Source organism: Fukomys damarensis, unplaced genomic scaffold, assembly GCF_012274545.1.
Source record: "Fukomys damarensis isolate Sample0158 unplaced genomic scaffold, DMR_v1.0_HiC HiC_scaffold_4, whole genome shotgun sequence".
NCBI classification, from domain to species: domain Eukaryota; kingdom Metazoa; phylum Chordata; class Mammalia; order Rodentia; family Bathyergidae; genus Fukomys; species Fukomys damarensis.
The window spans coordinates 38,362,167-38,378,098 of record NW_022900916.1 but is presented as its reverse complement, the minus strand read 5'-3'; the positions used below and the strand labels follow the sequence as shown (position 1 = coordinate 38,378,098).

At 41.2% G+C, this 15,932-nt stretch overlaps 2 protein-coding genes and 1 pseudogene across 5 annotated transcripts in view; 2 read left to right on the top strand and 1 right to left on the bottom strand.

The window, feature by feature from the left end:
• The first annotated feature begins 1,478 nt into the window (after window positions 1–1,478).
• On the top strand, window positions 1,479–2,965 carry LOC104868653 (annotated as a pseudogene).
• Window positions 2,966–5,684: 2,719 nt separating this feature from the next.
• Window positions 5,685–6,532, bottom strand: LOC104868602 (ubiquitin-conjugating enzyme E2 E3-like). The gene has a single exon (XM_033757899.1). It carries the CDS (start codon window positions 6,478–6,480, stop codon window positions 5,860–5,862), a length of 621 nt encoding a protein of 206 aa, XP_033613790.1. The 5' UTR covers window positions 6,481–6,532; the 3' UTR covers window positions 5,685–5,859.
• Window positions 6,533–11,780: 5,248 nt separating this feature from the next.
• The window catches only part of Fam71f2 (family with sequence similarity 71 member F2), a 12,577-nt gene continuing 8,425 nt past the window's right edge, over window positions 11,781–15,932 (top strand). The window contains exons 1-2 of one of the 4 annotated variants that reach the window (XM_010633445.3): window positions 11,781–12,044; window positions 14,655–14,839. In XM_010633445.3, the coding sequence (XP_010631747.1) occupies window positions 11,892–12,044; window positions 14,655–14,839 (338 nt within the window). In that variant the 5' untranslated portion in view covers window positions 11,781–11,891. Of the gene's footprint in view, window positions 12,047–14,459; window positions 14,840–15,932 lie in introns of all 4 variants that reach the window. The other 3 variants (XM_010633448.3, XM_010633446.2, XM_010633447.2) reach the window with 3 other exon arrangements.

Below are 15,932 nucleotides of genomic sequence, written 5' to 3'. Positions count from 1 at the left end.
TTTTTTTTTTTTTTTTTTTTTTTTTTCATCTCCCACTGCCCTTCCCAGCTTCAGACCCTATGCTGTGTGGGTCACAGCAATGATCAGCCTGACATCTGAACAACTTGGGATAATTAGGTTAATGGAAGATTCATCAGCTTCTTGCATGGTATCTAAAGTGTACACTCGGGTAAACACCCAGATCTCAGCTGTATTAATTTAGTTACAACCAGCCCTTGGGAACCAATCAAGGTCGCAAGTCAAGGGTCCACTGTACTTCCTGACCGCCTTGTGGCTGAATGGGCTATATCATTAATTCTTGCCAGCAAATTGTAAGTGAAAGCAACCAATATCCCTTCAAGGTTGTACTATTTGAGGGCCAATTCCCAACCTGCAAGCCCAGTTTTTCCATTTGCTGCAGTCACCATGATTGCTTTGTCTGGAGTGGTCCCATTAGTGTACATTGTTGGGGGCAGAGGGCGCTGAGCTGAGCCCTTAGGTGAATGGAAATAAACCTTATAAATCTTCGTTGTTTTCGGTTACTAAGATTTAGGAGGTTTTGTTCCTGCAGTGTAACATCCTATCTTGGTTTTTGTTTGTTTCTTGATTTTTAGAATTTGTTTATTATTTGTGTATTTATTTATTTTTTCAGTACTGGGGATTGATCCCCCAACTCAGCCTCTCTTGAACTGGTACATTGCACGCAGAAGCTGTCAGAAGCCAGGCATCAACTAAGAGCTCATCAGTACAGACCTCAGATAATGTACACAGGTTAGTAGGTGCAGAGCAGGTAAAAATAGTGAGTCACAGTTCTGTGATAGAAGTATTTATATAGGACAGAGGGTAAAAAACATTTGCATGCAGGAGGGGGATGTAAAGGAAGCACTTAGAGGATTTGAATTTTTAAAAATGAGGTTTGTGGCCCTGCTGGCTGCAGAAGAAAAGGATTTCCCAGTGGAACAAGGTGAACAAAAATTCAGATGAGCCCTGCTCTGAAAGTACGGATTTTAAATCCATTATTAGACGGAGGCTGAACTCCAGTGCCATCTAGTGGACTCGGAGGGAGAAGGAAAGTACTTTGAACTCGCACTACCTGCTGTTTATGAAAGGTTGCTGAGGCTGTGTAGCTTAGTGAAAGCTTGATGAATTTGTTAATGCATTACTTGAACACTTTTTTATTGTTTACTTTTAGACCTTGCCCACACATATGGGGCATTTCTATATTGTGATAATAGTTTGGACTTCCTTTTTTTTTTAATACAATGATATCTTGGTTGTCAAACGACTCCAAGTTTGAACTTTGCTTGATAGTCAGACCAAAAATCTGGCTTGAAAAAGACCTGTAGGGGCCAAAAGTGAGTCACGAACTGCTTAGACGCTTCGGTCTAAGCACCACTCTTGTTTGGACAACATGTAGTGCTTGTGTTAGTGTGTTAAAACATTTGTCATTGTGGCTTTTGTTTTGGGTTTTTCTTTTTGCACTTGGCTTGCATAAAATATCATAACCATGACTCCAAAGAAAGTTGGTAATACCAGCAGTAAAGCTAAGAGGAAAACTGTGAGAACCATGGTAGAGTTAAAAAAAGAAATAATTGCGAAATTTGAATCAGATCACTGCTTCAAAAGAAACAGGCTCAGGCTGGGGAGCGGCAAAAAGTTGGAGCAGAAAAAGAAGATTATTGAAGACAAAGCTTTTGTTCTAAGGAATAAAAAAAGGGGTAAAGCCACAGAAGTTTATCAAGGTGGTCACTCATCAAGTTAAATTTGGCGAAGAAAATCCATGTCACGTGTCACAAAGTGACACTGAAAAGAAGTTGAAGAAAGATGACAAATAGAATTGTAGAAGGTTGGGCGTGGTGGCGCACGGCTGTAATCCCAGTACTTGGGAGGCTGAGGCAGGAGGATCGCTGCCAGTTCGAGACCAGCCTGGGCTACATAGTGAGTTCCAAATCAGTCTCAACTACATAGTGACACCCTGTCTCAAAAAACCAAAACAAAAGAAAAAAATTTGTTGGAGCTAAACGAGCTCTTCAATCCTATAGTCACTGTGCAGAAAATAAGTGAAGATCCCAAATCCATGGTATGTGCCTTCACGCAAGGGCAGCACACTAAAGGAGCTAAGTGCAAATTCTCTCATGACCTGGCTTTGAAGGAAAAAGATAAAAAACGAAGTGTTTACATTGATGCAAGAGACGAAGAACTTAAGAAAGGATGTAATGGATAACTGAGATGAGAAAAGGCTGGAAGGAGCCATGAGCAAGAAGCATGATGAGGTAGAAAAGAAAAAAGAAAAGAATTCGAATAGTCTGCAGGCATTTCCTTGGAGCTATTGGAAATAACAAGTATGGCTGGCTTGAGGTGTGCCCTGGAGGGGTGAAACTGGGTATCATTGTGTACTTCCTCCTGGATTTGTGTGGAAAAAGATGAGAGAAAGAAGAAGAAATTGCATGAGATGGTATCACTGAAAGAGAGTATTCTACCCTAGGTCCACATGTTACCAAAATCACTCGAGAATCTTTTCTTGCGTGGGAGAAAAGGAAAAGACAAGAAAAGATTGACAAACTTGAACATGATATAGAAAGAAGGAAAACTGACTTCAAAGCAGGGAAGGCACCAGTGACCAGTGGTCTCATGTTTGAATTTCATCCTGGACTGGTCAGTGATATTGAGGAGGAAGCGGGTGGTGATGAGCTTGATGATTCCATGAGTGCAAATGACATAGACGTAAACCTGAAACGTAGATGAGGCAGGCATTACTGTAGCCAGTCTCAAAAGATTCAGCACACACGCTTCCGATAAAGATGAAAACAAATTAAGAGAAGCTTCTGGAAGTAGGGCCCAAAATGGTGAATGCAGTGACTCGGAGGACAACGAAGTGGAGAGACAGGAAAATGGAGCCCTTGGACTATTCCTATTGATGAAAATCTACGGGGAATATCTGGATGAATTGGAAGAAGAATTAAGCACACTTGATTTAGAAGAATGAAAACAAGTGAAGGAAATGATTAAGTCAGCTCAGCATGAGTTGAAATTGACTACCATCATTTTTTTCCTGGAATCGGTGGCATGTTCATTTCTCACACTGATTCTGGGGGGCTTACTGTCCTCCAAAAACAGGAATATTCTCCCTACAGCTTGTCTTCTGACTTTGGCTGTGTCTCATAGTAAGTTCATGATAAACTGAAAATGTAAAGGTCATTGCAGAAAATGATTGTTGTAACTGTCCACACAGAAAGTGTAACTGCTTTTCCAGTTCTTGGCTTTCATCGTCATTGTTATTATCAATAGCATACATTTACCTTTGAAATACCCTTCATTTGATGCACTTGTCAGTCAGTAATTTCCTTTGTATTTATATGGTTTAAAGACTGCCTAGAATGTGAACCCTGTACTTTATAAAGGAAACTGCACATGCAGATTCAGTATTGTATATCTTTGGACAAGTCAATGGAAATTTGAAATGGACTATGAGCCTAACAGGATCAGCTAGAGTACCTGCATTTTCCCTATTCTTTTTCGCACTCACCTGTAATCCCAACACTTGGGAGGCTGAGGCAGGCGGATCCCTAAGAGTTTAAGGCCAGCAGCCTCTGCTACATAGTGAGCTCAAGAACAGTCCAAACTACATAGTGAAAGCCTGTCTCCAAACAAAGCAAATCAAAACAAAACAGGAAAGCATGGGGAAATTGTCATATAACTCTGGAATGAGGAAAAGTTTTTTTTTTCCTTTTTATTGAGGTTATTGGTACAATCTAGGTATACAAATACAGTTACATTCATAAGGCCAGCAGCCTGCTACATAGTGAGCTCAAGAACAGTCCAAACTACATAGTGAAAGCCTGTCTCCAAACAAAGCAAATCAAAACAAAACAGGAAAGCATGGGGAAATTGTCATATAACTCTGGAATGAGGAAAAGTTTTTTTTTTCCTTTTTATTGAGGTTATTGGTACAATCTAGGTATACAAATACAGTTACATTCATCATTGGGATTCTGTACCTTTACATAATAGGTCTTGATTCTCATTTTTCCCCTTGTCCCTGCCCTCCCTTCACCCCCTCCTCCCCTCCCCATTTACAAACACTTTGTTTCCATTTTTTCAGTTTCTCATATTTTTTCCCCTCCCTTATTACCTTTCCCCCACCCTTCCCACTTTCCTTACACCTTTAGCCCTTTACTTCCTATTTCACATTATTAATTATCTCATTAGGATCCTGTGTACTATTATAGTTTTTCACACCAAAGAAACTATTCGGTATTTCAGTTAAAGAAATCTCTGTATGAACATTAAAAATAGGGAATCCTAAAATAAAACTAAAAAGGAAAGTAAAAGAGAAAAGGCAATGATGTAACATCAAAATAATCCTTAATTCTGGAGATGAAAATGGTCCCTGAACATATTTAAATTGCTTCAAAAAAAACAGAGGTTTTTCTAAACAAATCTTAATTTTTCAAAATAGTACCATTTTGTTTGTAACAGGATACTTTTGAGGTCTGGAGTGTTTTATTGAAAACAGATATAAAAGTTTTATTTATTTTTACTCTGATTTTAAACTTCTGAGAAATACTAATTTGTTTTTAGTAAATGTGCTACTATATGTTTTGTTTTATTATCTGAAGAAATGTATTTTATGCTAATTCAACTCTAAATTTTAAGATGGTATTACCATATTTAGTATCAGAGTAGACACGTGTAGACATGTTTGATTATATAACCAAAGAAAATTATGCCAAATGAAAAAATGCACAATTATATGTTCATAAATGCTTGAAAGAAAGCTTAATAACTGTAAGCTTAATACATTTAATAATTTCAACTAGAAAGAAACCTATGAAAACCTAAATGCCACATCTGCACATTAACATACAGTTCTTCTCTAGACTTCAGGCGGACAAGGGTTGTGGGTTCAACTCTGCCTGTGGCCGAGTATCACAGTAAAAATGGCAATGGCACCATAAACATTAAGATGAAGATTTAAAACAAGGCACCATACAATAGCTAACATACCAAAGTTATTATTTGACAATACTGTGCAATGCTGAACAGAAATCACTAATTTGGAAGTGAAATGTTCTAAAGATATTATGACTCCAGAGTGAGTCAGATTTTCTTTTTTAGCTCAAAGTAAAACTTTCAGGGTTTTTGAGATCAACAGTTTAAAATCCAGTTTTGCGTATGTCAACTCATTGTATTTTCTCAAGACTTAAAGAAAACTCTACGCATTTAATAATTCATTCATTTGTGCTAGTCCTTAATAGCCAATCTTCATATCCACATCTTTATTTCATCAACAATCATCTCAGACACACCTTCTAACAAGACTGACTTCAAACATTACGACAGGAAACTATGCCTTCAGGAGCATGTTTATTGTGTTTGAGATGATACATTAGTGCTCTCTGAGCTACAAAGGGTAAAAGGAAATCCTCTCATTACAAACTGACAAAGGTAAAACATTTTCACAACAGCATGAACCACATACTCAGAAATAGATCTGGGTTTAATACAAATGACATAATTCCTAGTCATCTACAGCTACTTTTATAACTTCATACAGATAATGAATTAGGCTAAAATGCACTATAATATTTGGTAGACTTCAGGACCAGTATCCTTAGTACATCACAAAATACATTTTGATATCCTAAAGAAGCAAGACTTGCAAGTAGGCGTTTTAAACATAACTAATCTACAGCTAGAAAGTTCTACTCTTGATAGCATTTACCTTTTTGGGGAGTCTCCCAGTCTCCAAAGGATAAAAGCAGAGAGTAGAATCAGTATAACATATACACAGAAGTCCGTATTGTAAAGGCTATAAAGATTTGCAGCACAGTGGGAAGACGCCTCCTGCCCCTTCACACTGCATACACGTTGCGTGAATTATGTTGCGTATCTCTTGGTCCACTGTCTGGCTATCCTGTCATGTTCTGCTCTGTTGGTCAAATATTGAGTGGCTATGCTTCCAACCAGAGGATCCGCAGGGTTGCAGTCTGTCAAAAGGGAACAAATAGACAGCAAAGCCTTTGAAATAGTCAAAGCAGGACTCCAGTTGTCATTCAGGATGTCCAGACAGATGACTCCCTGACTGTTGATGTTGCAGTGATAGATTCTCGTACGGAAAGTAACCTTTGGTGGCTTAAATGGATAATCTGATGAAAATGTGATATCCAGAAAAAACACACCACCTTCATATACAGAACCTGGTGGCCCAAGTATAGTAGATCTCCATTCATAAATGTTATCTCCTTTAGGCCCAGCACTGCAGTTAGGAGGAGGATCAAGGGTTATTTCGGCTAGCTCCTTCTGAATTCTTTTAGCACTAGTGGATAACTTAGCAGTGGTTTTGCTAGAGAGTTTGGTGTTTTTCTTCTGCTGGGTGGCAGGTTTTCTTTCTTCTTGCTCCTCGGGCTCTGGGGCGGCTGGGTCTCGCTGGTCCGCATCTGAACTGCCACTGCTGGTGCTGGGGCTCTCATCATCGGAACTTTGCCTATCACTGGACATCTTGGTGAACTTCTCTCTCGAAAACTCGGCCGCCCGCCCGGCCCTCTCGCGCGCCGCTTTCATTGTCTTTTTCTAGGGTCTTGTTTAGAAGTGCTTGTGGTGCTGGTTTGGTATTCATGTAGTTTCTCAGGTGTTCTTTGTCGTGGAAGTGTCTTATTTCCCCCTCCATTTTGAAAGAGAGTTTTGCTGGATACATCAGTCTAGGTTGGAGGTTGTTCTCTTTTAGTACTTGAAATATCTCATTCCAGGCTCTCCTTGCCCCAAGGGTTTGTGTTGAAAAGTCTGCTGTGATTCTGATGGGCTTTCCTTTGTATGTGGTTTGTTTCTTTTCTCTTACTGCTTATAGTATTTTGTTCTTCTGTTGGGTTTCTGGGATCTTGATTATTATATGTCTAGGTGTAGATTTTTTTTGATTGTAGCTATTTGGGGTCCTATATGCCTCAGTTATCTGAATGTCAAATTCTTCCCCTCTGTTTGGAAAGTTTTCTGTCATTAATTCTGGGAACAGCTTTTTAAAGTCATTTGTATTTTCTCCTGCTACTTCATGTATTCCTATCAGTCTTATGTTATTCTTCTTTGCATTATCTAGGAGTTGTTGGATCGATTTCTCATGATCTCTTACTGTTTTTAAGAGACCTCTCTTTTCCTGGTCACTGACTGCAATCTTATCTTCTATATCTGAGAGCCTATCTTCGCATTCTTTTATTCTGTTGCATACACTTTCAATAGAGTGTTTAATCTCCTGGATATCTATTTGAATCTGTTTTATGGATTCCCTTTCTTTCCTATGTTGGGTGTTTATTTTTGCCATTTCTTTCTTATGCTGGGCCTTCATGACTTCTATCATGGTCCTGAGCTCATCTATTTTTCTGTCAGTTTCTGCTCTAGAGTCTCGAATCACGACTTCCATTTTGCTCGCTATCTCTATGGTTATCTGGGAAATTATTTCTGTTTTGAATTTTTCTAGACCCTGATTAATCTGTTTTGTTACTTCCTGTGCTATGAGTGCAGGGTGTCCTGGTGGTTCACTGTCAGTCTTTTCATCCTCATTTGCCCTACTGTTTGCCATTGGTAAACTGGACATCTGTCTTTGTGTCTTGCTTAAGTTTTTTCTTATTTTTATTTTTGTTGTTGAGTTGTCCTTGGTTTAATTCCTGGGTTATTACTTAAATCTTCCTGATATAGATGCACTTTAGCTTTTGAGTCTCTAATGACTCATAGACATTCTCATTTTCATAATATCAGAGAAGACAACTTATTAAATCAATCACAATCTTTAGCCCAATTGATATAATCAGCAACACAATAGGAACAAGCACAGCTTACAAATTGACAATTTGTGGTAGTAATTAATCAATCACCTTTAAACCATGTGAATTAAATTAAAACAAGAAGCAGCCCAAAATATGTTTGCAGTGGATAAAACAATTTAATGGCTCAGACAGAGCGAGGATGGAAGACCCCTGATCTCAGTTAGCTGATTGCTGAACCCCATGACGCTGACTGACCTCGGGCCGCAAGGCCCAGATTGAGTTCCCCATCCTTCTGAATGGTTGAACTCCGCAACGTTCTATTACAGGTTTCCCACGCCCTTTCTTTAAAGATGTTCAAAGTTGGGAACTCCCGCGTGGCTACCTTCCCGGGGCTTGAGTGATGGCGGCTGGGTCGGGCGTAGGCGTGGTTCTCCTTCCTGTGGTGGGTCGGGCCCGGCCTACCTCAGGAAAAGTTTTCAAAATTGCAAAAATCTAAAAGCCATCAGTGAAAAAGATTGATTAAAATTACAAAAGGAGTTCCACATGGCAAAAACCACTGTAAACCAATTCAAAGACAAATAACAAACTAGAAAAAAAATGAATCTCATTTTATATAAGACAGGACTAATTTTTTAATATAAAAATAATGCCTATAAGAGCCAGGGATTTAGCTCAGTGGTGCTTCTGCCTACCTTGCAAATTCAAGGTCCTAAGTTCTATCTCCAGTACCAAAATAATAACAATAATAATAATAATGCCTATAAATAGATTAATAAAAGGCCAATAATGTAACAGAAAAATTAACAAATGCTAGAAATTGGTGGTGTATGCCTGTAATCCCAGAACTCAAGAGGCTGAGGCAGGGGGATCGCAAGTTCAGGGTCAGCTTAGCTATACAGTATGCTTGAGGCTGGCCCCTCCTGCAGTGTGAGATCCTGTCTCAAAAGGCCTTAAAAAAAGTTATGAGCAGAAAATTCATAGACAAAAAGTGAAACAAATAAAAAAAGGCTCCATTAAAATTACATTAATATACCTTATTTAAACCTTCAGCCTGAAACCACACATGGTAGTGCATTCTGGAAGCCTAAGGTAGGAGGATCACAAGTTCAATTCCAGCTTGGGCAATTTAGTGACTTAGTGAGACCCTGTCTCAAAAATTAAAGGACTGGGGATATAGCTCACTGTAAAGGTCCTGGATTCAGTCCCCAGCACTGCTGGATTGGGGTGATGCTTTTAGTCGAAGTTTACAAGTTTGGTGCCATAAAAATGGTGGGGCTATGATAAGCATGAACTCTCAAACATTGCTTCTAGATATATAAATTAGTATGTCTGTTATAAACATGTTCTACAAAACCCAGAACACATGGGAAATACTACAAAGAATCAACAACTAGGACTTCATCTTATTAAAAAGCTATTTCACAGCAAGAGAAACCACCAGAATGAAGAGACAACCCACAGTATGGGGAAAAAAATTGCGCTGGCACTTCCTCAAAGGACTGCTATCTAGAATATATATAAAGAACTCAAAGAAAAAAATCAGACCACCTCCAATTTAAAGACCCAGTCCAAAAATGGGCACCTGAAATGCATACATATTTCTCTGATAAAGAAGTAGAAACAGCAAATAAATATATGAAAAAATGTTCATCATCAATGGTCATTCAAGAATTGCAAATTAGGGCTGGGGATTTAGCTCAGTGGTTTGGTGGCCTGCCTTGCAAGCCCAAGGACCCGAGTTCAATCCCCGGTACCAAAAAAAAAAAAAAAAAAAAAAAAAAAAATTGCAAATTAAAACAACTCTGAGATTTCATCTAACTCCAGAAAGAATGGCTGTTATCAAGAAATCAACCAATAACAAATGCTGGAAGGGCTGTGGGGAAAAGGAACTGTGCTCTACTGTTGGTGGGAGTGCAGACTGTGCAACCACTATGGAAATCAATGTGGAGATGCCTCAAAAAACTAAAACTAAAGACTCCATCTGACCCAGCTATTACCCATCTTGGCATCCTCCCAAAAGAATTAAAAGCAACAGACCACAGCAATATATATACACCCATGTTTATAGCGGCACAGTTTGTAATAGCTAAATTTTGGAAATAGCCCAAATGCTCTGATGAATGGATAAAGAAGATGTAGGTTTTTTATGCAATGGAGTACTACTCTGCCACAAAGAAGGATAAGCGTGAGACATTTCTAGCTAAATGGATGCACCTTGAGACCATACTCATAAGTGAAATAAATAAGACACACATTGTTTCTCTGATGTGAGAAACTGAAAGTGGAAAAAAGGACTAAAACGTATAATAGATATTGGGAAATGGGAAGAAAATGTTCAAGTGGGAAGGGGAACAAGGGAAAGGGGAGGAAAGAAGGAAGGGACAAGAAAAAATGTGAAAATGGAGAAATGGGTGTTTGCACATAGCGAGGTGAAAGGAGTTTGGGGGGGATTGAGAAAAAATAGATGGGAGGTATCATGTACTGGCGCAAATTCTCTATGATGAGAGTTTTCATTATGTACATTTAAAATGTGCCAATAAATGTTTTGCTATTAAAAAAAAACATGTTCTAAGAAGATAAATTAACAGTGGCTTTCTTTGGGAGAGTGAGCACACCACTATACCACTGCTTTCTGCTTTATCCAGTTTCCAAATAGATCTCTTTGTTAATAACAGTCTGATGATTTTTTACCCCGTTCCAGGATCAAACTCAAGTCCTTGTGTTTGCACGGCAGGCAGGCATGCTACCACTGAGCTAAATCCCTGGCCTGTCAGATGATTTTTTAAAAAATCTCATTCTATCCCATGAAATGAAGCAGGGAAATGAATTCCCTTTTCCCCACACTTTTGTGCCTTTGGTGAACAATTTTCACTGTGTTACCAAATGGCTGAGGGTTCTTTTGTTCAATTCAGATAGAAATCACAGTTAAGCAAAGTGTTTTGGTGTTAACCCTGAGTTTTGCGTCAGGGATTTAAATCAGTGGTTCCACCACCTGCCTCACAAGCCTAAGGACCTGAGTTCGATCCCTGCTACCAAAAACAAATCAAACAAACAAAAACAGCCCTGAGTTTTAAATGCCAGTAGCTATCAGCTCTTAGTGTTAGTGGCTTGTGGGAGCCAGAGCCAATAGCTACCAGCATACCAGAGGAGCTCGTCTGGAGCCTGGAGAAGGCGGTCCTGGCAGCTCTCCATTGTTCCCCATCTTGCTCTGGCTGCAAGCCACCTTCAAGATTACCAGCCCTAGCTGCTGGCTGCTTTCCATGCCAGCCGCATTTGGTGTTACCAGCTGTTTGCATATCAGCTCAGCCTGCTCTAATCAAGATAGAAAACACAAATAGGTAAAAATAGAAAATCCGAAAAAGGTTTTATTAGGACTTACACACAGCACAAACTGAGCAGCTAAGTGTACGGGGAAGTTGCTAAAGTAGAAGCAATAGGTGGGCTCATATGCAGTGATTCTGCTAGCTAACTGCAGACTTTATTAGTTACAGATAGGAGTAGGCTCCTTAAAGCCAGACTGAGAACAGTCACAGAGGGCAGGGTCAGCTGGGCTGGACCTGTGAAGGAAGCTTACTGTAGTCAAAGAAATGCCTCCCAGAGGAGCCATGGGGCATCTGAATTAGCCATGTCTGGCTGCTGTGAGGTGCCCGGGGCAGCTGTGGCAGAAAAAGACAGAAAGTACCTCTTGAGAAACATTGACTTCTCTCCTGCCTCACCAAGAAAGTTTTTATGTGAGGGTTCACTAAAGACTGCAGGCTCCCCAAAACGTTCCTTGCTGCCCTGGCCAGAGGATTGCTGTATTCAGGTAATCTTGAGGGGGTCATTTTCCTCCTGCTTTAGGTAAGATTGTAGGAAATGGGATAGATTACTTTACTGCTGATTTGTAGCTAGTAGAAAAGGGATCAAGAGTGCTGCACATCCTCTGCCCTTCCTGTCCTCTCCTTTTTTCCTTTTCCTGCTGCTATCCATCATACTCCTTGATGTCATTCCTGCCATTGTGAGCTGACAGGCGCTCCCAGCCCTGGTAGACACCCTGTAAGTAAGGAGGGTGGGTGGAGCTCTGGAGGAGGGACAAGCGGTCACACCAACACCTTGGAGTTGGGCTGGGTCTGCCTGGAGCCCCAGAGATGTTCCCCAGCCTGTTCTTCCCAAGAACCAATGAGCAAAATTAGGGGCCTTCCTCCTGAGGTCAAGGAACCATGCTCTGGAGTGGAACTTGGGGTGGAAAACGGCCTTCTTTGTCAACTGATTCATTCTGCAGAATTCAACTTGTTCTCCAACTCAGTGGTGTTTGAAAGCAACTTTATCCAGGTATTCCCATGCATTTTAGAGTCAGCTGTCTTTCTCTTTCCAAAAACTGTTCCTAGGCCTTGGTCAGAAAATGGTGTGGATGCTGGGCAGGGTGGTGCACAGCTGTAATCCCAGCACTCAGAAGACTGAGGCAGGAGGATTGCTGCAAGTTCTAGGCCAGCCAGGGCTATATGGCAAGTTCAGAGCCAGCCTGAACTACAAAGTGAGACCCTGTCTCAAAAAACAAACAACAAACAAACAAAATGCCATAGACTTGGAAAGGTTGGGGAAAGCAGGGCCCATGTTCACTTTACTTTATGCCTCCAGCATAAAGGAGCTCCCTGCTGGCCACATGCTTTAAGAAACGACATACAGGCCTTATAGAGTTGTCAGAGCTCTGTCTAGGGGCAGTTCCCACAGGCTTTCACCCACCTGGATGGTTTAGGAGAGTGAAGGCTGCAGTTGGAAACTCTGCTCTGAGATCCAACCTGCTTTCTCAAGCATGGCTGAAAAACAGCTGTGTTTGCAAGCAAGAGCCTAGGTCAGTGGTGGCCAAAACCTACTTATCTATCACAAAGTGCCAGCACTGCAAGTAAACCTGGATGCTGAGGTTTTAGTTTAGAAAAAAACAACTGATACAGTTGGCTTGTCTGTTGACCGAGAGGGCTGTTTGTGCCCACTGTGGCACATAGGTTTACCACTGCTGCCCTAAGTGAATTGGTCTTGCCTTGATCCTACCACTCCTCCAAAGAGTGATAATATAACCAACAGAAGCAAGCATCTGTAGTTTAGGAAAGATGGAGTATGGGGCAATTGTCTGATATCAAATCTTACAGCCTCTAACCTGACTTGTTTACCCATGCTCCTTTGCAGTGTGATGTAACCAGTTAGCCAGAGAGCAAGCACATATTAAACGTCCACTGTGTGCAGGCCAGGAGATACCAAGAATATCACAGCCTTGGGCAAGAAGCTTATGGTTTGGTTTACTAGTTGCTATAAAACAGTAACTGTTTAAACATGCTCTGTGTCAGAGGGTTTGGACCAGCCAATCCCCTTGGCATGAGAATAGAGAGCAGGTGCTGGGGGCATCCAGGGCATTCTCTCTGGACTTTGGCAGTTGCAGACAGCCTCCCAAAGAACAGGGTCTTCAACTGCTCTTTGATATATCGCTGAAACTTTGATAAGAAGGGGCGGGAGGTTCCAGACAGAGGGCATTCAAAGATCCAGGGAGACTGAAGGCACAGAGGTTCTGTAGAACAATAGCCCACCTGGATGGAGTGGGAAAGTGGCAAAGAGTTGTAGGAGAGAGGGAAGGACCCCTTTTAGCTGAGTCTGGGGCTTAATTTGGAGACTTTTCACAGAGCCCAGAACTACTCTCTACTGCGGTCCCGGCTTGGGAGGGCTTGTTCATGGCTCCTAGCGCTCCATGCCCCTGGTGGCCCCAGAGGAACAAATAGGGAATCAGCTAGCAACCCTGGGGAGAGAAGGAGCAGTGACAGGACCCAGACCCAGGCTCCAATTTCTAGTCTTTTCTCTTTGACTATGGTGCTTTGGCATCAGGTGTGTTCTCATGGGTCTAATATTAAAACTGTTTAGATTCTCTGAGTGTACACTAAAGGACCCAGGCAGCAGGAATCTCATAGTGTGCCAGGGAAAGGTGGACCTGCAGAGTTTGCGCAGCATTATCTGACCTCCAGAGTTACAGTTGTGGTGTCTTCTTTCTCATTGCTTCCTCTCTCCCCTCACCTCCACATCACCATCTCCTTTACCATTGTCTCCTCAAAACAGCATCAGCCCCAAACATTATTGAGCACTTACTCTCGACATGTGAAGTCCTCTATGTTCTGTGAGGGGTATGAATTTCACTCTATAACACAGGCTCCAAGAATTGTCACTCCCTTCCCCCCAAATCAAAATTCATTTCTCTTGGAGCCCCATCTGGTCAGGCTAGTGGGAATTAAATTTCTGTTGTTGCTAGAGCCTTTCCCTTGTCCCTAATTCCACCAGGGTCTGTACAGTGGTCTGACAGCTTTACAAAGTCTACAGCATTTGGAGACAGACACTGGTCTTGGGAACACAGGGGTCTCTTCTCAGATGTTCCCTCCCTTACCTGTGGTTCCTTGATGAGCACAACCCTGGAGAGCACAACCCTAGTGAGCTGAGATGCTGTGTCCCAGGCAGACGTCCAATCTCCCTGTCCTGATCGGCGGCCTCTGGGTGCTTCAGAAGAACAGGTCCTTATCATACTCAAGACTCCAGGCTGAGGGAAGCTCGAAAACTGCACTCAACTTGAGCTATCTGGGTCCTCCCCTCTCAAAAGCCTCTCCCCTTCTGGGGAGCTCTTCAGAAACCAGTGTGGCTTTGTGTACCGAGGAAGGAGGGGATAAAAATTTCAGAGTCCAGCTTTTACTCACTCATGCATCTTTTTACATCTAGATAATACAGAGAACATAATGAAGTTTCTTTTTCCAGTCTGCTTAAAGTCTATTTGGGGAGACTAACAAAAGAGACCAGTAGAAAGTCATGGCCCAGCGCAGTATGCCTCATACCCGTCACCAAGCTGAAGTGTCCTTTTCTGACGTCTGTATCCATCCATCCTTTGTGACCCATGCACTGGGGGCTGATTTCCAGGTCACCAAGTCCGGAAGATGGATGAATCTTGGTGAAGACTCTAACACTGTGATCCTCGGGGTGACCTCCTCAGTGCCCTCCTTGCCACTCCCCAATGTCCTCCTGATGGCCAATGTCACCTGGCCCCAGGGTCAGCTTTCCACCTGCAGCACCCCCGGGCTTGCCCCTGTCGTCACCCTTAGCAGGTAAGGAATGGCTGGAGGAAGGGGTAGGATGCTGACTGGTTCACGCACTGTTCTTAGCTGGATTTTAGATCAGAAGGAAGGTCAGTGGTCTTTTCATTTTGTTTTATTCTCTTTTTTTTGTCACCACGAATATTAGATAATTTTTTTGTGTGCATACCAGAGATCAAACTCAGGACCTCACACTTGCCAGGCAGGCACTGTGCCGTGCCACTGATATACATTCCTGACTAGACAATTTATAACCCACATAAAAGAGAAAATTGAGACTTAGTAAAACATTTCATTCATGAAATAAATCATGAGAGTAACTAAATTGATGATTGCATTACAAGTATATAATATATTAGAAATAATTTTATAGACAAGAAATTTTTGAGTTTGCTAACGTGGGAAGTATACTGCACCTAGAGACAAAGATCTGATACATAGAACACACACGTGCCTTTGGTGAATGAAACCTTTCTTTCAGCATTAAACACGTCACTGAATCACAGCAGAGTCCATGGTACTGCCACCATCAAATTCCGCAGTTTCTTCTAGTAACAGGAAATCTAGATTCCAAATTCCACTTATAAGCAATTCAATTTCTTCTGCTCTGAATAAGTACTTTAACTGAGAGTTACATATATGGTCATATGAAAACTGCAAATGCCTGGATTGTTTTTCTCTTTTTTTTTTTTTCAAGTTTTTTTTTATTGAGTTTATTGGTACAATCTAGGTATAAAATACAGTTACATTCATCATTGGGATTCTGTACCTTTACATAAGAGGTCTTGATTCTCATTTTTCCCCTTGTCCCTGCCCTCCCTTCACCCCCTCCTCCCCTCCCCATTTACAAACACTTTGTTTCCATTTTTTCAGTTTCTCATATTTTTTTCCTCTCCCTTATTACCTTTCCCCCAACCTTCCCACTTTCCTTACACCTTTAGCCCTTTACTTCCTATTTCACATTATTAATTATCTCATTAGGATCCTGTGTACTATTATAGTTTTTCACACCAAAGAAACTATTCGGTATTTCAGTTAAAGAAATCTCTGTATGAACATTAAAAATAGGGAATCCTAAAATAAAACTAAAAAGGAAAGTAAAAGA

What these genes read in the sequence shown, in the direction of transcription:
- LOC104868602 (XM_033757899.1), bottom strand. Translation starts at nt 6,480, where the DNA reads ATGTCCAGTGATAGGCAAAGTTCCGATGATGAGAGCCCCAGCACCAGC.